General features: G+C 41.7%; 1 protein-coding gene across 1 annotated transcript in view; it reads left to right on the forward strand.

The window, feature by feature from the left end:
* LOC140483396 (centrosomal P4.1-associated protein-like) overlaps positions 1-27,229 on the forward strand; it is a 184,722-nt gene that overhangs the window by 73,602 nt on the left and 83,891 nt on the right. The window contains exon 8 of the mRNA XM_072581646.1: positions 26,124-26,286. Coding sequence (XP_072437747.1) covers positions 26,124-26,286 — 163 coding nt within the window. The remainder of the gene's footprint in view (positions 1-26,123; positions 26,287-27,229) is intronic.

Genomic DNA, 27,229 nt, shown 5'->3' on the forward strand with positions numbered 1-27,229 from the left:
CTGGAATCAGTGGGTATTGGGAGCAAACTCTCCAGTGGCTAGACTCATACCTGACACATAGGAAAATGATCATGGTTGTTGGAGGTCAGTCATCTTACCTGCAGGATATCTCTTAGGAATTCCTCAGTGTAGTGTCCTCGACCCAACCATCATCAGCTGCTTCAGTAATGACCTTCTCCCTGTCGTAAGGTCCGAACTGGTGATGATCACCGGCGATTGTACAATGTTCAACACCATTCACGACACTCAAACACTAAAACAGTACGTGTCCAAATGCAACAAGATCTGGACAATATCCAGGCTTGGGCTGACAAGTGGCAAGTAACATTCACGTCACACAAATGCTAGGCTATGACCATCACCAGTAAGAGACAATCTAAGCACCACCCCATGACACTCAAAGGTGTTACCATCACTGAATCCCCCACTATCCAACATCCTGGGATTTATTATTGATCGGTAACTCAACCGGACTCACCACATAAATGCAGTGGCTGCAAGAGCAGGCCAAAGGCTAGGAATACTGCTGTGAATAACTCACCTCCTGATTCCTGAAAACCTGTCTGCCATCTACAAGGCACAAGTCAAGAGTGTGTGATAGAATACTCCTCACTTTCCTGGATGAGTGCAGTCCCAACAATACGCAAGAAGCTTGATATCATCCAGGACAAAGCAGCCCACTTGATTGGCACTGTATCCATAAACATCCACTCCCTCCACCTGTAATGCTCAGTAGCAGCAGTGCATACTATCAACAAGATGCACTGCAGATTTTCATCAAAAATCTTCAGGTAGCACCTTCCAAACACACAACCACTTCTATCTGGAAGGACAAGGGCAGCAGATATATGGGAACACCACCACCATCAAGTTCCCTTCCAAGATTCTCACCATCCTGACTTCGAAATACCTTGTTGTTCCTTTACTGTTGGGTCAAAATCCTGGAATTCCCTCCCTAATGGCATTGTGGATCAACCCACAGCAGGGGGACTGCAGCGATTCAAGAAGACATTTCATCCCTACCTTCTCAAGGGGAGCTAGGAATGGCCAGCCAGCAATGCCCACATCGCATTAAAAAAGTTTTTAAAATGCCTTATTCATGAATAATGGCATATTTGGTGTAGAACTACTTCACACTACTGACATATGTCTCACTGTCATGTGCAAGGAGGAATTTGACTCTTCAGTACTGATCTATTTCTGTAAGGGACTTCCATTTCAAATCAAGGCCAATAGGTTTCCATGCAACACAAGCAGAGATGACAGTTTGCTGAAACTTATCATGTTTCAGTTAATCTCACTTCAATCATGATTGTTTTTATTCATATATTTACATAGCACTTCATCTTCCCTGAATAATGGGGAAATTATACAAAGTGTTATGTTGATTAACCTGCAAGACTGCCTCATAAATGCTCCAGAAAGTGAGGACTGCAGATGCTGGAGATCAGAGCTGAAAATGTGTTGCTGGAAAAGTGCAGCAGGTCAGGCAGCATCCAAGGAGCAGGAGAATCAGGAGAATTAGCAGGAATTTCCTCATTCCTGAAGAAGGGCTCATGCCCGAAACGTCGATTCTCCTGCTCCTTGGATGTTGCCTGACCTGCTGCGCTTTTCCAGCGACACATTTTCAGCTCATAAATGCTCCATCCATGACCAGCAAATTCCGGCAGGGACCACGCTGACTGATAATTTAGTTTAGATTAAATTAGATTTCCTACAGTGTGGAAACAGGCCCTTCGGCCCAACAAGTTGGGGATTCTGGGTAATCCAAGATGGAAGACAGGAAAAATTTCTGGCTGTAAGAGCTGCTCCTTTTTTTGAGGTATTTTAGGTGTTGGAGGTGATTCCCTCGAATTCCAGGAGCTGCAATTACTGTTTTTTATGCTGTTGCATTGTTTTGGAACTTTGGAAAAAAAAAGTAAAAACAACAGCAGTTTTAAAAGGGAGAAGAACAGACAAAGGAAGCGCATGATGAGGGCAGTGCAGGAGAGAGAGAGAGAGAGAACACCTGCACTGTTACCGCCTTTGCTGTTTGAATTCATGTATCGCTGGACATCGGAGTGCATCTGGGAAAATTAACAAACAGTGAAATTGACAACTAATCTTGGAGGAACTGTTGGGCGAAGTTCACAACACAGAATCAAATATGTTAATTGTTGTTTTAAGTCTGTCCAAGAGAAAGGCTGGATTAGTGAGTACAGTGGGTTCTTTCTGGATTATATGTTTTTGGAGATAAGTCTCTTGATTAAACTTAAAATATAAGCCATAACTATTAATTTAACCTGGGGCAGTGTTTGTAGAGGAATAAGACGGTGTTATTTTCTGGGTCTGTAGATTGTGAAGGAGCAAAAATGGCCTTTACAGTGATATGTACTTCTTGTCAGATGTGAGAGTCTAAAGAGAGTTTAAGGGTTATTGCGGATTATGTCTGCATAAATGCTGTTGGATGCAAATATTGTCAGATCGAGTGGCAGTTGGAGAGACAGATAGAAGCGATGAGGAATTTGCAACAGCAACAATATGTGATGGATGGCAGTTATAGGAAGGGGGAAAAGTCTCAGATACAGTCACATAGATGGGTCAACTCCAGGAAGGGGAAGAGAGGTAGGCAGCTAGTGCAGGAGCCTTTTGTGGATATACCCATTTCAAACAGGTATGCTGTTTTGGAAAATGTAGAGGGTGATGGATTCTCAGAGGAACGTAGCACGAACAGCCAAGTTTCTGGTATTGAGACTGGCTCTAATGCAACGAGGGGTATGTTGGCTTCCAAGAGATCAATTGTGTAAGGGGATTCTGTAGTCAGAGGTACAGACAGACGTTTCTGTGGTCAGCAGAGAAAAAGAAGGATGCTGTGCTGTTTCCCTGGTGCCAGGATCAAGGATGTCTCAGAGAGGGTGCAGAATGTTCTCACGGGGGAGAGGGGAAGCAAGAGGTCATTGTCCACACTGGAACCAACATTATAGGAAGGGAAAAGGTTGAGATTCTGAAGGGAGATTACAGAAAGTCAGGCAGAAATTTAAAAAGGAGGTCCTCAAGGGTAGTAATATCTGGATTACTCCCAGTGCTATGAGCTAGTGAGAGCAGGAATAGGAGGATAGAGCAGATGAATGCATGGCTGAGGGGCTGGTGTATGGGAGAAGGATTCACATTTTTGAATCATTGGAATCTCATTTGGGGTAGAAGTGACCTGTACAGGAAGGACGGATTGCACCTAAATTGGAAGGGGACTAATATACTGGCAGGGAAATTTGCTAGAACTGCTTGGGAGGATTTCATCTAGTAAGATGGGGGGGTGGGACCCAGGGAGACAGTGAGGAAAGAGATCGATCTGAGACGGGTACAGCTGAGAACAGAAGTGAGTCAAACAGTCAGGGCAGGCAGGGACAAGGTAGGACTAATAAATTAAACTGCATTTATTTCAATGCAATGGGCCTAACAGGGAAGGCAGATGAACTCAGGGTATGGTTTGGAACATGGGACTGGGATACCATAGTAATGACAGAAACATGGTTCAGGGATGGGCAGGACTGGCAGCTGAATGTTCCAGGATACAAATGCTACAGGAAGGATAGAAAGGGAGGCAAGAGAGGAGGGGGAGTGGTATTTTTGATAAGGGATAGCATTACAGCTGTGCTGAGGGAGGATATTCCCAGAAATACATCCAGGGAAGTTATTTGGGTGGAACTGAGAAATAAGAAAAGGATGGTCACCTTATTGGGATTGTACTATAGACCCCCCAATAGTCAGAGGGAAATTGAGAAACGAACTTGTAAGGAGATCTCAGCTATCTGTAAGAATAATAGGGTAGTTATGGTAGGGGATTTTAACTTTCCAAACATCAACTGGGACTGCCATACTGTTAACGGTTGAGATGGAGAGGAATTTCTTAAGTGTGTACAAGACAATTTTCTGATTCAGTATGTGGATTTACCTACTAGAGAAGGTGCAAAACATGACCTACTCTTGGGAAATAAGGCAGGACAGGTGACTGAGGTGTCAGTGGGAGAACACTTTGGGGCCAGCGACCATAATTCTATTTGTTTTAAAATAGTGATGGAAAAGGATAGACCAGATCTAAAAGTTGAAGTTCTAAATTGGAGAAAGGCCAATTTTGATGGTATTAGGCACGAACTTTTGAAAGCTGATTGGAGGCAGATGTTCGCAAGTAAAGGGACGACTGGAAAATGGGAAGCCTTCAGAAATGAGATAACAAGAATCCAGAGAAAGTATATTCCTGTCAGGGTGAAAGGGAAGGCTGGTAGGTATAGGGAATGCTGGATGACTAAAGAAATTGAGGGTTTGGTTAAGAAAAAGAAGGAAGCATATGTCAGGTATAGACAGGATAGATCGAGAGAATCCTTGGAAGAGTATAAAGGAAGTAGGAGTATACTTAAGGGGGAAATCAGGAGGGCAAAATGGGGACATGAGATAGCTTTGGCAAATAGAATTAAGGAGAATCCAAAGGATCTTTACAAATATATTTAGGACAAAAGGGTAACTAGGGAGAGAATAGAGCCCCTCAAAGATCAGCAAGGCGGCCTTTGTGTGGAGCCACAGAAAATGGGGGAGATACGAAATGAATATTTTGCATCAGTATTTACTGTGGAAAAGGATATGGAAGATATATACTGTAGGGAAGTAGATGGTGACATCTTGCAAAATGTCCAGATTACAGAGGAGGATGTGCTGGATGTCTTGAAACAGTTAAAGGTGGATAAATCCCCAGGACCTGAACAGGTGTACCCGAGAACTCTGTGGGAAGCCAGAGAAGTGATTGCTGGGCCTCTTGCTGAGATATTTGTATCATCGATAGTCACATGTGAGATGCCGGAAGACTGGAGGTTGGCAAACGTGGTGCCACTGTTTAAGAAGGGTAGTAAAGACAAGCCAGGGAACTACAGACCGGTGAGCCTGACCTTAGTGGTGGGCAAGTTGTTGGAAGGAATCCTGAGTGACAGGATGTATATGTATTTGGAAAGGCAAGGACTGATTAGGGATAGTCAACATGGCTTTGTGCGTGGGAAATCATGTCTCACAATTTTGATTGAGATTTTAAAGAAGTAACAATGAAGATTGATGAGGACAGAGCAGTAGATGTGATCTATATGGAAGTCAGTAAGGCGTTCGACAAGGTTCCCCATGGGAAACTGATAAGCAAGGTTAGATCTCATGGAATACAGGGAGAACAGTGGGCGGCACAGTGGCACAGTGGTTAGCACTGCTGCCTCACAGCGCCGGAGACCCGGGTTCAATTCCCGCCTCAGGCGACTGACTGTGTGGAGTTTGCACGTTCTCCCCGTGTCTGCGTGGGTTTCCTCCGGGTGCTCCGGTTTCCTCCCACAGTCCAAAGATGTGCAGGTCAGGTGAATTGCCCGTAGTGTTAGGTAAGGGGTAGATGTAGGGGTATGGTTACGCTTCGGCGGGGCGGTGTGGACTTGTTGGGCCGAAGGGCCTTTTTCCACACTGTAAGTAATCTAATCTAAACTATCCATTTGGATACAGAACTGGCTCAAAGGTAGAAGACAGAGGGTGGAGGTGGAGGGTTGTTTTTCAGACTGGAGGCCTGTGACCAGTGGAGTGCCACAAGCCTTACTTTTTGTCATTTACATAAATGATTTGGATGCAAACATAAGAGGTACAGTTAGTAAGTTTGCAGATGACACCAAAATTGGAGGTGTAGTGGACAGCGAAGAGGTTTACCTCAGATTACAACAGGATCTGGACCAGATGGGCCAATGGGCTGAGCAGTGGCAGATGGAGTTTAATTCAGATAAATGCGAGGTGTTGCATTTTGGGAAAGCAAATCTTAGCAGGACTTATACACTTCATGGTAGGGTCCGAGGGAGTGTTGCTGAACAAAGAGACCTTGGAGTGCAGGTTCATAGCTCCTTGAAAGTGGAGTCACAGGTTAGATAGGCTAGTGAAGAAGGCGTTTGGTATGCTTTCCTTTATTGGTCAGAGTATTGAGTACAGGCGTTGGGAGGTCATGTTGTGACCGTACAGAACATTGGTTAGGCCACTGTTGGAATATTGCGTGCAATTCTGGTCTCCTTCCTATAGGAAAGATGTTGTGAAACTTGAAAGGGTTCAGAAAAGATTTACAAGGATGTTGCCAGGGTTGGAAGATTTGAGCTACAGAGAGAGGCTGAACAGGCTGGGGCTACTTTCCCTGGAGCGTCGGAGGCTGAGGGGTGACCTTATAGAAGTTTACAAAATTATGAGGGGCATGGATAGGATAAATAGACAAAGTCTTTTCCCTGGGATAGGGAAGTCTAGAACTAGAGGTCATAGGTTTAGGGTGAGAGGGGAACAATATAAAAGAGACCTAAGGGGCAACCTTTTCATGCAGAGGGTGGTACGTGTATGGAATGAGCTGCCAGAGGTTGTGGTGGAGGCTGGTACAATTGCAACATTTAAGAGGCATTTGGATGGGTATATGAATAGTAAGGGTTTGGAGGAATATGGGCTGGGTGCTGGCAAGTGGGACTAGATTGGGTTGGGATATCTGGTCGGCATGGACAGGTTGGACTGAAGGGTCTGTTTCCATTCTGTACATCTCTGTGACTCTAAGTCCACACTGACCCTCTGAAGAGTAACCCACCCCGACTGATTTCCCTCTGACTAATGCACCTAACACTATGGGCAATTTAGCATGGCCAATTTACCTAACCTGCACATCTTTGGATTGAGGGAGGAAACCGGAGCACCTGGAGAACACCCATGCAGAAGAATGTGCAAACTCCACACAGACAGTTACCCGAGGCTGGAAACTAACCTGGGGCCCTGGTGCCTTCGGTCTAACAGTCCCTTCATCTTTCCCATTCATTCTCATCAACTTCAGAAGTTTTATATTGGTGAATGCTTCAGTCGGGAAAATGATACCTAATTACTTAAATATTTTATTCCTGCAATAAAATTGGTTGTTAATGTCCTTTTTGCTTTTTGTGAAGGGAGTAAATGGTATAGTATGAGTGCATGCATACATTCATTCATTTGGTTCTCACATAAGCACTGTGTCCATTATTATGCGTTTGTACATAATAAAATTGTATGGATGCTTTTTTGTGCGAATCATTGTTTTATTTATTTGAATTTTCAGATCAAAACATTAAAAGTTCAAAAATGTCCTATTGATGTTGAAAATCTTTCAATGTATATTTTAATATATAAAATATTTTTACATGTACCTTTGTCATTGACTAACTTTCTTCGTTATGGTTCAAGTTTAATGCCTTTATCTCTAGGCTGCTGGGATCAGATTAGATCATTGATTATAAATCAAAGTGTTCCTTTAATCATGAAAAATTCAATTTGGCTGAGCATAAACTATTTGTTGAGAGTTTATGGCACAAGGGGTAGCATTCATACCTCTGAGGCAGAATCTTTATTTTTTGAGCACCACTCCAGAATTGATGGCTACAGAAGGTGCATTCACAACTTGGTCAAACAAGTCGATTATCAGTTGGTAAGCACGGAAGAATCTCATGGTTAGCCCTCCCTGGTGTGGAGTGGTGCCCTTCAAGCTATATAGTCTTTAGTGATGGGGAGTGGCAGACTTGTTCCAGGAAAATTTAGTTACAGTTGCATGCATATGAAGATGTTTTGTCTGCCTCATATCATTAAGAAATGAGAATATCTGCAAGTCCGAAATGATTTGTTGCAGTAGTATCCCCTACCTCTGGGATAATGTTGCATGCCACAAATGGTGTTCCCACCAGTTCTTCCTGGTAAATGAATTGTGAGATATATTCTACTTGATTTGCCAGTTTTAAAATTATATAAAGAATCTTACTTTATGCAGATATCTACTCATAACACGTTTTAAAGTTTCTTGTTTGCATGTGTGTGGTTAGTGAAATAACTCCAATTACACTGGTGTCCTGTCACCAAGTCACCCTTTATTTAAACATGGAGAGTCCTTGACATTGATCCAGCTCCCTCAAAGTTAACTCTCAGATTGAACAGAATGTCAGACACTCCTGTTCTTTTTTTTTCTACCCGAGTGGCCAGTGACAAGCACTGCCCTTTTTTTTGGTTATTTTTTTTCTTTTTTTTCTTTTTTTTCTTTTTTTTAAACCCCCCCCCCCCCCCACACTACCGCCTAACTGCAGTAGTGCTTATTTTTTCCCCAGCACCCATGGTGTGTGTGTACAGGTGTGAGACACAGTGAAAGACACAAAGTGCACGGATCTTTATTCAATTGCCACCACCAGGAAGATAGGAAAAACGCCCCAGTGGCCAGTGACAAGCACTGCCCTTCAAACCAAAGGGCAATGCTGTGTGAACAAAAAGGTGAAGGGGAGGGTAGGGATTAAATCAAAATAGAGTTGGAATTCCTGTTCTTTTTTTTTCTCTTTTTTTAATGATCCAATTTCTCCAGGAGGGAAGGAAACACTCGAGTGGCCAGTCACAGCTCCAGGGTGTTGGTGGACACCGCGTCGGTATCAGGCATCAGACTCCCCCCCCCCCCCCCCCCCCAAAAACACAGCGAGTAACAGTAACACACTGACTATGGCCCAGCCAGCACAGAGTCAGTACCCAAAATTGAGAAGGCCCCGAATCTCCTGTTTATATCTTTTTTAAAGGCAATGCAAGCCATGTATTTTTTTAAATTTTTTTTTATTTTTAAAAAAATTTTACCCCCACACTACCGCCTAACTGCGGTAGCGCTTATTTTTTCCCCAGCACCCATGGTGTGTGTGTGCAGGTGTGAGACACAGTGAAAAGACACAGAGTGCACGAATCTTTATTCAACTGCCACCACCAGGAAGATATGAAAAATACCCGAGTGGCCAGTGACAAGCACTGCCCTTCAAACCACAGGGCAATGCTGTGTGAACAAAAAGGTGAAGGGGAGGGTAGGGATTAAATCAAAATAGAGTTGGAATTCCTGTTCTTTTTTTTCCTGTTTATTATTTTTTTTTCTTTTTTTTCTTTTTTTTTCTTCTTTTTTTTTACCCCAGCACCCATGGTGTGTGTGTGCAGGTGTGAGACACAGTGAAGGACACAAAGTGCACGAATCTTTATTCAATTTCCACCACCAGGAAGATAGGAAAAACACCCGAGTGGCCAGTGACAAGCAAAGCCCTTCAAACCACAGGGCAATGCTGTGTGAACAAAAAGGTGAAGGGGAGGGTAGGGATTAAATCAAAATAGAGTTGGAATTCCTGTTCTTTTTTTTTATATTTAACCCCCACACTACCGCCTAAGTGCGGTAGTGCTTATTTTTATTCCCCAGCACCCATAGTGTGTGTGTGTGCAGGTGTGAGACACAGTGAAAAGACACAAAGTGCACGAATCTTTATTCAATTTCCACCACCAGGAAGATAGGAAAGACACCCGAGTGGCCAGTGACAAGCACTGCCCTTCAAACCACAGGGCAATGCTGTGTGAACAAAAAGGTGAAGGGGAGGGTAGGGATTAAATCAAAATAGAGTTGGAATTCCTGTTCTTATCTGTCAGTCAGGACTTCCTGATTGGACCAGATTAACACCCTCAAATAGGATATTCATTTCTGTGAGGTCCACCTGGCTGTTCCCTCCCCCTCTGAGTCCAAGGACATAGGTTGATTCTTTTATCTGTAGTTCCTCCTAGGGCATTTAAGCACTAGGTCACATTCCTCCAACTCTGCCTCTGATATGGGCAGGATGTAACACATGGTAGCTCATCTCTTGCACAAATTCATTCTCTTCTTCAGCCGGCAAAGGGTCGAGGTGGTGATATCCACCATGCTCATCTCAGAATCTAAGATATCTTCAACACTTAATGGAAAGGGTGAACACATGAGTTCTAGAGCAGTTAGAAAGGCAGTTAAGGAGTTGGGCACATTTTCTTTCCACACTGTTTGCGAGTTTGTGGCTTTCATATGGTCCACATGCTTTTCAGGACCGTGGCACCCACCTGAAATTCATACATCACTGGACTTTGTTTCGACCACACCTCTTACCCATGCAAGGCTATTCCTGTTGTTCCTACACCAAAGTAATCTGTCTCTCTCACTTAGCAGGTTCTTATGTCTGGCATTGGCATTCCTGATGCCGTTTGACCCACCAAGTCCAGGAAGATGTTCTCCCCACTAGCCACACTGCTGAAACTATCCCTGTAGGTGCGTGAAGGTTGGTTTTATAACCAAATAGGAAAAGGGATAGTTTGGTATCTAATGAGGTTGTAGGTTGTTTCTTTAAGCCTGCCTGCAAAGTTTGGATTGCTCTTTCTGCCAGATTATTGGATGATGGATGGCATGGAGCTGTCCTTATATGTTGAATACCATTCGACTTTAGGAAATATTGTTGGTAAACAGTGGCCCATTATCTGTGGCCAACTCTTCCAGGAGTCCACGTACCTGGTTCCCTGATGCATATTGGTTCTCAGTCTAGCTTAGTTTAAGGGTTGGACTCCAGAGTGAATTTTGTTAAAGGGCTCTTCAATCATTGCAATGGCTGCATCAGTATCAACCTCCATTAGAATCAGGTGACCATCTATCCAGATGTTTAGATTAGATTACTTACAGTGTGGAAACAGGCCCTTCGGCCCCCACCGACCCTCCGAAGAGCAACCCACCCAGATCCATTCCCCTACATTTACCCCTTCACCTAACACTACAGGCAATTTAGCATGGCCAATTCACCTAACCTGCACATCTTTGGACTGTGAGAGGAAACTGGAGCACCCGGAGGAAACTCCACACAGACAGTTGCCTGAGGCAGAAATTGAACCCAGGTCTCTGGCGCTGTTAGGCAGCAGTGCTAACCACTGTGCCACCGTGCCACCCATAAATTATTTTAATTTATTCTGATTTGGATGCTGCTAAGTAATTTAACTGTTCCAAACCAAATGTAGGTGGACTTTTCAGGGTGCGCACCATCTGGATACTGCCCTATGAGCTCTCCTACTCACTTTAGGTCTAGTGAAACTCTTTTGCTATCTTGATCCCACATACCAGCAGCAACCACAAAAGATTGTTGACCCAGCTCCTAAAGAAAATGTTTGAACCGTTTAGCCAAGGCTTGGCTTCATTTTTGGGTTTTGTTGTGGTCTTACTGCTCAGAATATATCTTGAGTGAGGCTATGCAATTGCTTTCACTCAAGTGGTGTCCCCCAAGCTGTCAGACTGGTAAACGTATCTATTTGCATCAGAACATCCTCACCTCACATGCTCGACTTGCCACATTTTCCAATGATAAAGCCAGTTGTACTGCCTGTTTGAAGTCCAGTTGGGCTTCAGCTAGTTGGTACTTTTGCATGGTTACATAATTAATCCCACTTACCAATGGTTTCTCAGTATCTTAAGGTTTAAACCAAGGTCACATGCCTCGGCCAGTCATCTTAACTTTGTCAAAAATCCTGATACATATTCCACAGGTTCTCAATTTGCTGAGCGAAACTGATGTCATCTCAGAATTAGAGGAGGCTTCAGATCGTAATATTTCTTAACAAAATCCATCACTTCTTGAAAGGTTTTAGTTTCTGGTGCCTCAGGGGAAGTTAGGTTCCTAATACCTGAAAAAGCTGCAGGTCTACAAGCTCTCAGGAAAATTAGTTGTTGCTTTCCATCTGCCTCAATGTCATTTGCCCAGAAAAAGTAGCATATTCTTTCCACGTAGTGGACCCAGTCTTCGATGGCAGAAGCAAACAAGTCAAGGTTCCAAAATAATGGCATAATGCCAGAAATGCTTAAGCTCCCAACTCAAGAACAACTGTTGCAAGCAAATTTCTTCAGGAGCTTGCTTTTCTCTCATCGCCACTGAAGTATCTCCACAGTGGCTGGTATCACCAGCAAGTCACCCTTTATTTACACGTGGAGAGTCCTTGACACTGAGCCAGCACCCTCAGAGCCAGCTTTCAGAGTAAACAGGATGTCTGACACTCCTATTCTTTTTTCCTTTTTCTTTTTTCTGCGTTTTTAGCCCCCCTGCCCTAATATCATCTTCTGAAGCTTCAAGTCTGATTGACACTGCACCATTAAAGGCTCTCCATGCATGCTAGTTTCCTTTTATTAAATATCAAAGGTTATCAGCTAGTGTGTTTGATTAGGCAAGGGGGCGGTGTGGAGTGGGTCTGAAATGGAATAATTATGTAAGTACTCATTACAAAATTGATCGGATATGTGAACAGACCTTTCCTCATCTGTATGTCCTTGCCACAACAGAATGTCCTCCTCCGACTTCCAATGGCACAGGTTCTGACAGACAACAGTGAAATGACACTCATATTCTTATCTGTCATCCAGGGCTCCCTGATTGGACCAGATTAAGAGCCCCAAACAGGGCACTCATATTATGACCTCATTATAATCACTACAGTTAGTATTTATTTTCTCTGTTGCCGTCTCTAATATGTAAAAACATAAACTTCCAATGTACTATCTATAATCCTCAGAAATTATGTTGGCAGTTTGGTTAAAGAGAAAGTTACCTGCATCCAATGCATCAAGTCAGACTTGTACAGGAAATAGATAATATTTTAGGCAAACACCTGTCATGGATTTCAGAAGTTATAATTTGGTAAAAGACAGTAATTAACTTTGATTTCAACTGGGTTATAAGACCTAATAAATGGAACAGAAAATTTGTGTCTCTAAAAAGTTGAAATGCATGCTGGAATTGGATATACTCGAGATTTGGGACCAAACTGAATCTAATAAACCATTAATCTTCTGATAAGCTTGAAGAGATTCATGGTCAGCTAGGGTTTCCACCCCGCACACACACATCCTTTGATATCAAGGTCACCATTGACAGCCTAAGGGATATTTATTCTTCACATCCCCTCGTATTTGCATTGGGTGTTGAGAACATACATATATTTATGCATTATGAAGATTGGAAAATTGAAAATTTCAGCAATTTTCATGCAAAGGATTTATCATGTGACTTATTAGAACTCAAAAGTCAAAAGGTCAAGGGAACTTGGGATCATTGTTTACAAAATGCCAGGTGACTTGAGGAAGGAAGCTTCTAAACAAGAGATGAAAGAATGCGTTATGGCATATAATTGCTGGTCAAATTAACTAGGCTTTAGAGGGGCCCCTATACAAGACTTTCTGAACTGTTATGTAGGATTCTGCACTTAACAAGCAGCAAAATTATTTTCCTAGCTATGTGCAACTTGCCAGGTCACTGAGGTGAATATACTTTGAAGAGTGCTTCTTCCTTCGCATTTCTGTTATATGGAGAACAATTTCAAATTCTCTAATCTTTCTACATATCTGAAGTTTCTCTATGCTTGATGCCATCTGTAATTACATTGTTGCAATTTGCTCCTCCACAATATAGTATTTTGACTCGTTAAGAGGTTGGTATCATCTCCTTTTATTTGCAGTTGCCCTCAATTTAAAGATGTTTCATGTTACAACCCTGAACATCTTTTAAAATTGCATTTTTGCTGATAAGGTGGTATATATCACTATTCAGTGATGTTGATTGAGGAATACATATTGGCAAGGATACCAGAGATTGCTCCCATGTTTTTTTTTAAATAGCAGCATGTATTATTTTATGTTCAGTTGAGAGATAGAACCTTGGTTTACTGGCTCATCTGAAATAAGGCATCTCCAATCATTCTTGGTCCTTCAATTCTGCACTGTTACCTGCCTGGATTCTTTGCTCATGTTGCTGTATCAGAATGAGGGTTTTAAAGTAGAGGAACATGTGATCACAGGGTACTGAAGTACCAAAAATAGATCTCAGAACAAATAGCAAGTATTTGAGCTGGCAAACCCAACAGTTCAAATAATTTAGGAGCATATTACTGCAGATGCTGGAATGTGTAGTGAAAACAAAAAATACTGGAAATCGCAACAGGTCGGGCAGCATCCATGGAAAGAAAGCAAGCTAACATTTCTAGTCTAGATTATTCTTTATCAGTGCTGACATGAAGCGGATGAAGAGTCATCTCAACTCGAAACGTTAGCTTGCTTTCTCTCCATGGATGCTGCCTGACCTGCTGTGATCTCCAGCATTTTCATTTTCAGTTCAACTTGTGTTGGGGTGAAACTGCAGTTTTGTATAGTTGCGAATAACAGGCATGACCAGGATTCAATAATTCATTTGATGCTGGACTCTGTACTGAAAACCAACAAATGCTGGAGATCACAGCCAGTCAGGGAGCATTCATGGAGAGAAAGAGAGCAAGCTAATGTTCGAGTCCAGATGACGCTTCTTCATAGCTGACATGAAGTGGGAGGGGACAGCATTTATACATTGTAGTTTGGAGGTTGGGAGAGTGGTGTTGATGGTGGGTTAATGGGTGGAGGGTACTGTTGGAGAAAATATGTTTCTAGTTTACATTAAGTGACCGGATGTGAGAATGGCAGATCAATGGTGTGTCTCCTGCCAGACTGAAAGGGCAGTAAGGGGGATGGGGAGGGAACGATTTGATAACAAGCTAAAAGAAAGGAAACAAATGGTTCACAATTTAATGTTGTTAATCTCAATACAGAAGAACCTCGACTCTCTGAAGAACACGGGCGGGCAATATGTCATTCGGTTAATCGAGTTCCAGATAATTGAATGCTGGATAACATAGTTTAGCCAAACATTGGGACGTTGTGACTTTGCCAGATAATCTGATATTCGGATAATCGAATGCTGGATATTCGAGGTTCTTCTGTAGTAAGTTCAGAAGACTGAAAAGTGCCTAGTCAGAAGCTGAGATTTTGTCGTCCAGTTTGCGGTGTGTTTCACTAGGACATTGCAGTGTGCCGAAGACAGACATGTGGGCATGCGAGTAGGAAGCTGTGTTAAAATGAACAGCTATGGGAAGGTCGGGACCCTGCTAGTATGCAGACTGGAGATGTTCCACAAAGTGGTCACCCAGTCTGCATTTTGTTTCTGAAATGTAGAGTAGGCCACATTGGATGCAACAAATACAGTACACAGGATTTGAGGAGGTACAGATAAAATGTTGCTTCACCTGGCAAGACTGTTTAGGCCCTTGGATGGTGAGCAGGGAGGAGGTGAAAGGGCAGGTGTTGCACCTTCTACCGTTAAGTGGGAAGGTGCCGTGGAGAGAGGGGGAAGTGTTGGTGGTTGTGAAATAGACTAGAATGATCCCTGCAAGATGCAGTTGGGGGAGTGAGGGGAAGGTGTGTTTGGTGGTGATGTTCTGCTGAAGTTGTCTGCAATGGCTGAGATGATCCATTGAATGTGGAGGCTGGTGGGGTGAAAAGTGAGGACAAGGGGAACCCGATCACGCTGTTGTGAGTGATGGGAAGAGACAAGGGTGGGAGCATGGGTGATAGGTCATATGCGATTGAGGACCCTGTCAATCACAGTGGGTGGAAGAAGCAAGCCATATCAGCAGTACTGTTTTGGAAGGTGGCATCACTCAAATAGATGCGATATAGGTGAAAGAACTGGGTGAATGGGATGGAGTTCTTGCAGGACGTGGGGTGTGACAAGATTTGGTGAAGGCAGCTATGGGAGTCCATGGCTTTATAGTGGATAGCAGTGGACAGTTTATTCCTCAAAATGGAGGTAAAGTGGTCAAAGAAGGGAAGGGAACTGTTGGAAATGTATGATGTGCAAGTTATAGAGGGGAAGAAATTAGAGGCAAAATTAATGAAGTTTTCAAGGTCCTAGGGAGAGCATGAAACAGCATGGAAGCAGTCGCGATGTACAAAAAAAAAGTTGTGGGAGCAGGCCACTGTAAGACTGGAACAAGGATTGTTCCACATACCCCATAAAGAGGCAGGCACAACTGGGACCCATGCAGGTGCCTATAGTTACTTCTTTGACTTGGCAGAAGTGAGATGAATTAAAAGAGAAATTATTCAGTAAGAGAACAGATTCACCCAGGCGGGAGGAGAGTGGTGGTGGATGGGGATTGTTCAGGCCTTTGGTTGAGGAAGAAGCCGAGAGCTTTCAGACCATCCTGGTGGGGAATGAAGGTATAGAGGGATTGGACATTCATGGTGAAAAGGAGGCAGTTAGGGCCAGGGAACTGGAAATTATCAATATAGGGGAGGGCATCAGAGGTTGTAGGTGGGCAGGGCCTGGACAAGTGGAAAGAGGATGAAGTCAAGGTAGGAGGAAATGAGTTCAGTGGGGCAGGAACAGGCTGATATGATGGGTCTACTGGGACAGTCTTTCTCTGCTATTTCAGATAACTTCAGCAGAACGCAATCACCCAACATATCTTCCCGTCATTCCCCCCGTCGGCATTTCACAACGATCATTCCCTCTAAGACACCCTACTCCATTGCACAACCACCAACACCACCCCTCCTCCAAGGCCATGTAACCACAGAAGGTGCAACACTTGTCCGTTCACCTCCCCCTTCACTTGTTCAAGTCTTATACTGACCCCCACCCACAAACTTTATTTTTAATACATTGACGACTGCTTCAGTGCCACTTCATACTCCCACCAGGACCTTGAAAACTTTGATAATTAGGCCTCCAATTTCCACCCCTCTTTAACTTACACACCATTCATTTTTGACACTTCCCTTCCTTTCCTTGATCTCTCTGTTTCCATTTCAGGGAATTATCTGTCTACTCACATCCACTACAACTCCATGGACTCCCATAGCTACCTTCACTACAGCTCATCACACCCCACATCCTGCAAGGACTCCATCCCATTCTCCCAGTTCCTTCACCGATGTCATATCAGTTTGGATGGTGCCAACTTCAAAAAAGGTGTTGCTGAAATGACAAATGCTTCTTCCAACCAATGTGTTTAACAATGCCCTCAACTGCATCTGACTTATCTCCCATGCTTTTACCTTTGCCCCTCCCCATCACCTTCAACTTTACGTCCGATCATTCTCCGCTATTTCAGACAACTCCAGCAGAATGCTACCACCAAACACATCTTCCCCTCATTCCCCCGTCTGCATTTCGTAGGGATCATTCCCTCCAGGACACCCTAGTCCTTTCCACAATCACCAATACCACCCATCAATTCCACGGCACCTTCCCATGTAACCACAGAAGGTGCAACATCTGGCCTTTCACCTCCTTCCTGCTCACCATCCAAGGGCCTAAACAGTCACGCCAGATGAAGCAGCATTTCATCTGCACCTCCTCCAAACCGCGTATTGTATTCACTGCATCCAATGTGGCCTACCCTACACTGGAGAAACCAAATGCAGACTGGGTGACTGCTTTGCAGAACAACTCCAGCGAGTGTGCAAGGATGGCCCTGACTTTCCCACAGCTGGTCATTTTAACAGTTTCCTGCTCGCATGCCCACTTGTTTTGTCCTTGGCATGCTGCATTATTCCAGTGAAACGCAGCACAAACTGGAGGGACAACATCTCATCTTTAGACTAGTCTCTTTACAGCTTTCTGGACTTAATATTGAGTTTAATACCTTTAAACAGTGAACCATTTGTTTCCTTTCTTTTAGCTTGTTATCATGTCATCCCCTTCCCCATCCTATTTTCTCCTTTCAAGTCTGACAGGAGACACGCCATTGTTCTGCCATTCTCACATCCTGATCATTTAATGTAAGCTACTAACATCTTTTCTCCAACAGCACCCTCCACCCCCCCACCCTCACCACCACCCCCCTCCCCAAACTATCACATAAATGCTGTCTCCTTCACATTTCATTTCAGCTCTGATGAAGCATCATCTAGACTTGAAACATTAGCCTACTCTCTCTCCTTGTATGCTGCTTGACCCACTGTGATCTCCAGCATTTGTTGTTTTAAGTGCATGTAGTTTATTATGAAATGAGGACGGCCTGGATTTTCCAATGGTCTTCACGACCCTGATGTCAAAACTAAAAAAGTGGTCCCAAGGTTAGTCACTGGATAATCACATTGTTACATTTATTATTAAGGTTAAGAAGAAATAGATGGTACCTATTAATTATCTAAGAACATCTATAGGGAACACATGTAATATTGGAGGGTAGAAGGAGCTGTAAATAAACTCTATCCACAAAACAAAATGTCTTTTCTATGTCACTGGCTGTCTTAGATTCAGATGAGATCAGTTTCAGACAATGATTGCCTAAATGTGAGGAAGCAAAATATTTCCATCTACTTTTAAAGGGGGAAGGCGGGGGTTGGGAACATGTCAGCTCACTGGATCACATATCAATCAGTTTATTAAGGGTGGATACCATGCCTCATTGTAGGCCTTGACGCTGAGGCTGCCAGCTAGTTTGAGATAGGTAGTTGGGAAGTTGGTAAGAAGAAGCGTTTTAACTAACACTCATTGACTACTTGCATGTCATAGTTGTTGCCAAATTGAGAAAATTTGCCATGGGAAGTTCTTGCCAGCAGATAACTGCTGAGGTGGCAAGAAGGTGAGTTTATCTTCAGGGCCAACTCATTCCATTATTTCCCCTTTTCACTAATTCAAGGGAGGGAAAAAGAGCTCAGAAGGAATTTATATTTTAAATTAGTATTAGATATTCTTCTCAAATGAAGTATGGATGTTCTGTGAAGCTGAATCTCCACAGAAGGAAAGATGAAGTTGAAAAACAGACATAGGCTAAATCCTTGAGTTAGACAAGTAAAAACAAGATATAGCCTTGACATGTTGCTTCCTACTAGAAGCAGGACCGGGTGCAAAGTATACTCAGAACTAAGTGCTCAGGATTTGGACAGTGAAGAAGGTTTACATAATCTATTAATATCTGCGGTCCAAGTTTATTTTTAAGAATGACCTATTAAATGTTTACAAGGCATGACCAGATTTTGATAAAGCAGGATGAATATTCTTTAGAAGGGTATGTCGTGGCATTTAACAGACTATAAACAAAGTTGCAAAAATTCTACTTGAAATATCGTAACAAATGGCTCACCTTGGAATTGTTAGGCTGTGTTGGTGTCAAACATGAACCAATTCCTTATACTCACTGATTTTCAAATGTATCATGCTTTTGGAACAGATGTCAGGAGCCTTAAAATATTCCTGGAGAAACATACATTGCCACTGGTTAAAGTAACATTCAGCAATAACGCAAAGAACAGAGGATTGAATGAAAGTGATAATGTGAGATGTACAGTTACAGACTGGATGTGACAGGAGAATTAAAATAAACTGTAGCGAGGATAGAGGGTACCTCTGGCAATTGTAACAAACCAATTGGAATTGGTGTACTAAATTGGAAACAGAAGAATGAAATCCAGGGATACCCAGTTTATGAATAAAAGGTATTTTAGATGTGAGTCAAAATAACATTATGCAGTGAATAGCACCATTTTTAAAATTATGCATGGAAGGATCAGAAGGAGAAGATGGTGGTATAGATCAGGCAGAAGAATTGGCACTAGATACAAGGAGCTTCTGTCAGGAACCAATGCTTTAATTGCAGACTCATTCAGTTATCCTGTGTTGGACAGTGGATGCTCATATGCAATGTGACAAATGGATTAGCTAGAATTTTAGTTAGATTATTTAATTAGTAAGGACCAAAGTAAGACGAAGGAATTTGAAAGTTCTACCTGCTCCAGGTTTGGGAATGACAACATGCTGAAACACAAGATTGCCATTCCTTGTAACAGATGATGTGGATCACTTTATTAGCACTGATGTAATGTAATGTGAAATACCCCTGCTGAACAGACCATCTGTCAGTAGGCTCAAATGAAACTGGGCATCGCATATATAAACCAATTTTTTTTTAAGAAGTCAGTGAATTTTCTGTTTACATAACCTGGACATTGTTATTGTCTTCCCTGAAGAAGATGTAACTTCTCCAAGCAAGATAATAAGCAATTGTTCCTGGTATCATGGGATAGGAATTTAAAGCAAATAAAAGGGCAAATTATATTAAAACTACATCATTTTAACTCAAAAATTAAAAATCCTACTAAAGGATGCAGGAGTAAGGGACAAGGAGTAAACTAAGCTTAAAGAAGAGATCAGTAATAAATTTGATAAATGGATATATGTAAGAGGACTGAATCACATTTCATAGTAAGTCTCCCATTAGCAAAAAGCTTTGATAAAGATGTAGCAATGAATTTGAAGGTACGGATTAAGGGATAAAAAAATCACTTTCATTTTGCACTTTGTGGATATGGCAAGTGGAGTTAGTCAGTTGACAATGATAAATATTGAAGAGAAATGAATAATGGTGGACAAAGTAATTGAGAAATAGATACAATGCTTCATAAAATCTTAGTGGATCAAGTTGGAAATTAACATCTTCCCTGACATAGACAGTCCCTGTAAAGGACTTGCTGGAAAAACTTGAGAGCCATAATCCATCTCAATTTTTTTTGTGGGAAAAATCCAAAAATTCCTTCTGTAATGAGTGATCATCCTCTAGCTTGGAAAGATATTATAATTATCTCCACTCTGAACACTAAAATGCATAAATGCAGAGTAGAAGGCATTTATTAAGGCTGACGTCTCGGAAAAGACTTGATAACTCAATAAAGCCATCAGAAATACATTTTAATTTAGAGACACATTACAGAGAAAAAGGGCAGAAAGAATGGGAAGATCCTGGTAAAGTTATAAGTAGTGATGAAAAAAGAGTATCCTTATAGCATGGCAATCAGATTTTTAAGGTGAATTCCTCGAGGTTAATTGACATTGATTACATATGTAGGAAGTTACAGAAAGTGATGAGGCATCATGCATTTTTGTGTACACGTGTTAGATTGTTATGAGGACCAATTATGTCAGATTACGGGGTGACAAAGGAAAGTTGGCACCAAAGCAAGATATATGCCAGAAAGGGCAAGTGAATGTAGAAATACCACCATAATAGGGAGAACAGGGAAAGCCTCTGGCAAATACAAACATTGACTAAACATGCAAGATGAAGGATAGGAAATAAGGGCCATGGATCAGCAAAATTAGGTAAAGAGTGGAAGACCAGAAAATGTAGTATGAGTTCCGAAAGTGGACTGGACATAAACATGATTCCAGGAAAAGATTATAAACTTAAGAAAGGAATTCTAATGATAAAAGATGGGAGGCCGAATAAAGACCAGGACAATGAAATATGCTGGAAACACCATGAGATGTCAATCGTGGTGACAAACAACTCACTGGAGAAAGAGGTTCCACAAGTAACCCTATACTCATACAACATATAAATGCAAAAGATAAGGCTGAAGCATTCTCCACAATCTTCAGCTAGAAGTGTCAGGCAGTTGGTCCATCTCGGCCTCCTCCAGTAGCCCCCATCAGTACAGATACCAGCCTTTAGCCCATTTGATTCACTCCATGTGATATCAAGAAATGGTTGAAGACACTGGATACTGTAAAAACTATTGACCCTGACAACATTCCAGCAATAGTACTGAAGACTTGTGCTCCAGAACTTGCTGCTCTCCCAGCCAAGCTGTTCCAGTTACAACACTGGCATCTACCCAACAACATGGAAAATTGCCCAGCCATGTCCTGTACACAAAAAGCAGAACAAATCCAACCTGGTGAATTACAGCCACACTCTTGATTATCAGTAAAGTGATGAAAGATGTCATCAACAGTGCTGTCAAGCAGCACCTGCTTTGCAATAACTTGCTCACTGATGCCTAGTTTGAGTTCTGCCAGAACTACTCTACTCCTGACCTCATTACAGCCTTGGATCAAACATGGACAAAGTGGGTAAATTCCAGATCTGAGGTGAGAACACAACCCTTGATAACAAGGTCACATTCGATTGAGTGTTGTGTCAAGGAGCTCCAGCAAAAGTGGAATCAGGCGGCAAACGTTCCACTAGTTGGAGTCATATCTGACATAAAAGAAGGTAGTTGTGGTTATTGGATGTCAGTCATCTCAGCTCCGGGAGTGCTTCAGGGTATTGTCCTCAGCCCCACCATCTTCAGTTGCTTTATCAATAACCTTCCCTTCATCCTAAGGTCAGAAGTGGGGATGTCGGTGATAATTGCACAAGTTTCAGCAGCATCTGCTACTCCTCAGATACTGAAGAAGTCAATGTTCAAATGCAACAACATAAAGTCAAAATCCAGGCTGAGGCTAACAAGTGGTACATAACATTTGCACTACAGGCGTTAGCAGGGAAATGATCATCACCAATGAGGGACAATCTAATCATTGACATTCAATGGCATTACCATCACTGAGTGCCCCACTGTCAACATCTCTGTGGTTATCCTTGACCAGAAACTTAACTGGAATCACCACATAAATCACAGTGACTCTAAGAGGAAGTCAGAGGCTAAGAATACTGCAGCAAGTAACTCGCTACCTGATTCCCCAAAGTCCGTCCACCACTACAGGCATCAGTCAGGAGTGTGATGAAATACTCCCCACTTGACTGGATGGGTGCAGCTCCAACAACACTCATGAAGCTTGACACCATCCAGGACAAAGCAGCCTACTCGATTGGCATCATATCCACACGCATCCAATCCCTTCACCAGCAACGCTTAGTAACAACAGTTTGTATTATCTACATGATGTATGGCAGAAATTCACCAAAGATTCTTGAACAACACCTTCTGCACCCATGTCATTTCCATCTAGATGGACAATGGTCAGAGATACTTGGGAACATCACCTGCAATTCCCCTCCAAGCCACTCACCTCCTGACTTGGAAATATATCACTGTTCCATCGCTGTCACTGTGTCAAAATTCTGGAATTCTCTCCCTAATGTCATTATGGGTCAACCTACACCATGTAGACTGCAGCTATTCAAGAAAGCAGCTTACCGCCACCATATCAAGGGGAGTTAGCAACAGGCATAAATGCTGACCAGCCAGCAAGCTCACATACCACGAGTGAATGAAAAAAAAGAAGCCCCTCTGATTGATAAGTTTTAATGGTTACAAGCAGTTAAAGGATAACCTGATAAAGTTGCCAAACTAAAAGATTTGCAAAGGATTGAAAATAATTAAGTGTAGATACTGATGTACCAGATAGAGAATAACCAGCCTTGTCATTCAGATGGTATGCAAAAAAAAGCTCTGTCTTGAATATGTAAGGAAAAAGCCAGACTAGTAGCTCAGGGTTTTGAAGAAAGACTCAGTGACCAAAATAAGCAAAAAGAAGAGGAGCTATGAAAATGTGTTTATGGATTGAATGACAGCGAGGGTGTGATATTTCTCTAAGGTATGTCTTGTACAAAGTAGACAGCATTCCCCTTAAAACAGACACATCAATGTCGTTTTGATATCAAATATTAGTTGGCAAGTGTTGTTACTAGGCACGTTGATGGTTTATGTGAGGATATTTGCAGAAATTGTGCAATGTGTGATAAAATAAAAAAGGAGTTTAAGATTGGTCATCAAACTTTAGAGGGCTTTAAATTCAAGAATCAGATATTAAACAGAAGAAGTCAGGAATGACTTTGGCTGAATGATCTTACTTAGAAGAGGTCAATCTCATTTCAATAAATAGGTCCATATCCACACAGAAATAATTTTTTAAATATCCAAGATTGAAACAGACCAGTTAAGAAGTTTGATTGGTCATTTGAACTCAGACATGATGCCACATGTGAACTGTTGAAACTGAGTTCCATTTTAAAACATGTTATGATTAGGAGGTTCTGAGAGCAAATCAAGTATAAAAAAATTAAATTCAGAGAAAAGTGCAGTCAAGTTTGAAGCTTTGGATCCAGAAGACTTCATTTGCCAATCTACCAGATGCAAATTACTGTACAGCAGTTTATCATCTTAGTAGGAAAGAAGAATAAATGTTATCCATTGATAGACAAGCCAAGGAAAATGAGGGTGCTTGAAAACACTTTAGCTGCTGAAACACTAATGGGGGTGGAGACACTGGGGGGAATAGACATTGGAGAAGAGAGAGAAGGCCCTTTTCCAACTTCAAGCTCCTGCAGAACAGTTTCCTCACAGGTTGTAGCCCTAACAAGCAGCTTTGGAACCAAGAACCACAGAGGCCAAACCAAGAAGTTGAATCAGGAAGACAAGCCAAGAGCATCATCACAACAAAGGTCATCAAAGAGGATATGAAGCCAACCAAGCATTATCTGAACAAGAGCTTCCAGATACAGAATGTGGTGTTGGAAAAGCACAGCAGGTCGGGCAGCATCCGAGGAGCAGGAAAATTGACGTTTCAGCAAAAGTCCCCGAAACTTCAATTTTCATTCTCCATGGATGCTGCCTGACCTTCTGAGTTTCCAGCAGGTGGTTGACTCAAGTCTCCAGCATCTGCAGTACTCACTTTTACCTTCCAGATAAAGCCTGTTCCAAACCAAGAAAACCAATGGCAAGAACCTCGGCAACCTGGACACACTTTAAAACTGTGTTTTCCCTGGTGGTGAGTTGAAACTCCTGAGACCCCAGAGTTTCCAACCTAGCTAGCAGGGAGGGGAAGGCGGGTGGCGATAGTGCAGGGACCTTAAGGGTACGAAACCTGAAGAATGTGTCTGGGATTAAAACTGCTGTTTAGCTTTGAATAGTGTTTTAACCTCTGTTTAATTTGATAGCGTATCTCATTACTGTCCTCTATATAATTGCATCAATTTTATTGCATTTGCCTTTTTAAATTTATTGTATTATACTTACCTTTTTGTACTTAAATAAATGCAGAGATTATTTTGCCCTGAAACACCTGTCTACTTCCTTCTTCATTTCACATTCTCTAAATGTCCAATGTCAGAACCAGGGGTCTGGGGGCGATTTGAACTGCTTAAAAATCAGCAAATTACTGATCACAAACCAGAAATCCTACACACCTGAGAACTGTTCCATGAGGTAGACCACCCTCAGCCACTTGGTATTTTGATTTGAAGTGACCCATTTGAGGGCATGCCTACTTGGAGATAAAACAAACAACTGAGGATGTTGGAAATTTGAAAAAAAAACCTAAAGAAACTCAGTATATCTGACAGCTTCCTTAATTGAATCGTGGAACAGGATTGGCCACCTCCAATAAAATTGCTGAGCAAGTTCTGAGCTAGCAGGTGCAAGTTCAAGGCCTCCATTTGATCTTGATGTTGGAATGTGGAAATCCATGGAAACATTCGGCCTATCTTAGCCCTTCTCCCAGATTTGATTCAAAATGAGTTGCCGCCTTGTTGTTGTAATTTCTGTGCAGATCTGCTATGCTCAGTTGTGTTCAGGTTTGTTTATTTCCATATTTTTGGCTGGAAAATATAACCATTCAATTTACTGAAACAAAATGTTCCCATGGTCAGTAGTTTGCAGAATTCTTAAACAGTATTGATGTAGTGATTGTCACAAGGTTAGCCAAGTGGCCCTCATAGAATATGTGTTACCTGATTGGGGCTATTAATCTGCTCCACCTTAGGAGCCCTGACTAACAGGTAAGAATAGGACTGCCAGCTATCCTATTCATTCTGAAGGAGCTGGATCAGTGTCAAGCACTCTCTACATGTAAATAAAGGGTGACTTGGTGATAGGATACTGGCCGTTATGGAGTTATTTAAATTGACAATTTAAATTTAATGATCTAAGTGATGTAGTCTTTTCAGAAAGTTTAATTTCTCCCCCATAACTCTTTCATGATATTTGTAGATATTATTCAATGCTCTTGAACCACCTTTGATATCTTAGTCTATAAATTACTTCATGTGATTAATTATTTCCATTGGTTTTGAGATGACTAATTAAATAAAATAATACTTGCATTTATAAACTGCTTTTCATGACCTCAGAGCATGTCAGAATGCTTTATACCTAATTCAGTTAGGTTTTACAAACAGCAATCTGATCACGATAGGACAATTTGATTTTAAGTAATGTTAAAATGGGATAATGTTTGAAAAGGTCACAGTGAAGAAGTATGTTTTACAAAATAATGCCATTGGTTATGTCATAGCCCAGAGGGCAGACAGACCTCAGTTTAACAAATGCCAGTAGTTCCAACAGTGCAGTGCTTCTCAGTACTATATTCTGTGTGCAATTTCTTGAAATGAGGAGGATAAAACCTATATTAGGCATGTGCTCATTGCCACAAGTGCAATGGTTTACTGATAAGGCCGCCTGCACAGAATAAATTGTAGATTCTTTGGACAACAGCCAAACCACCAGAGTCTTCCCATTTTTTGAGAAATAAAGCTTTTCTAACATGCATTTCTTTGTTGACATGATATAGTGAAGCCAATAAAATTAAATGAATTTGCCCAAAAAGACTGAGTTGAATGTTTGGAAGATTGGAAAAAGGTTTAGCCTGGGACACGACCAGCTTCTTAAACAGTTATATTACAGCTGGAGTATATGAATTTGTCACTTTGTTTATTGCTAGAAAAAGGATGGATCAGTTTGAACATGAGAAGATTGAAGAAATAGCTCGGTTAGATGAGTACAAGAAGGAGGAAATGAAGAAACTACAAAAAGCAAAGCAATTGTCTGAAAAACACTCAGCAACGAGAGCTATTTTTGATAAGAAAGAGAATGAAGAGATGGAGGTAGGTCAGGATCCTGGCAAAATACAAATAATTCTTCAGTCAATGCTAATGCAAATGAAAAAGGCTGGTTAGCTGAGTTGGCTAGGCGACTAGTATATGGATCAGATAACAGAATCGATCCTGATTTCAGCAGATAGACTGCTTCTTCAGTCAGGCCATTGTATAAAACATGACAATTCTGCCATGATTCAGCAAATAATTACCAAGATCTTGCCTTTGAACAGAAGAAGAAGAAAAAGAAAAAGATCTCAGAAACAGAAAAATTTGTGAAGTGTTGCAAAAAGGACATTGCCAAATTGGCATCTTGGTTCACACCCACATATTTTTTGCTTCCAGTATTGAAAAATTAGACATCAGTTACTTATTGCCCAAGACTAATTTTTACTGTTCCCTTTCACTTACCTAGATAATCATTAATCAGATGGAACCAAACATATCTAATTTTAATAATTAGAGACATATTGGGAACCAGGTCTTTCATATATATCTGGAATACACTTATTGATGAAAAACACTGACTATGGTAAACATTATAATGTATTGGTTGATGAAGTTGTTGAAATCTTGCAGCAAAAAAACAAATTGCGACTGATGTTTATGTCAGTTTACTCATTTATGAAGGTGTAGAGGTGTACTGTACCATTGAGAGAGTTGAAGCTGGCAGGACCTAGAAAGGCACAGAGTATGCTGAAAAAATTAAAAATGTATCATTTGGTTGAAACAAATAGCTGGAGCTGCATTATCATGGTACAAAACAAATTCAAATTTGGCCAAGTAGTTAAAATTATGCCCCAGATACCAAAATTCAATCAAATTTGAATTTTACTGATTTGGACGACATCAAACCAAAGAAATGATCCGATGTTTTGGGGACATTTTGAGCAGCAGAGAATAGCAAAGAGCAGCCAAGCAAGTACCAAGACTGCCAGCAGACTATCTCTCT

Source organism: Chiloscyllium punctatum, chromosome 11 (genome assembly GCF_047496795.1).
Source record: "Chiloscyllium punctatum isolate Juve2018m chromosome 11, sChiPun1.3, whole genome shotgun sequence".
Classification (NCBI taxonomy): Eukaryota; Metazoa; Chordata; class Chondrichthyes; order Orectolobiformes; family Hemiscylliidae; genus Chiloscyllium; species Chiloscyllium punctatum.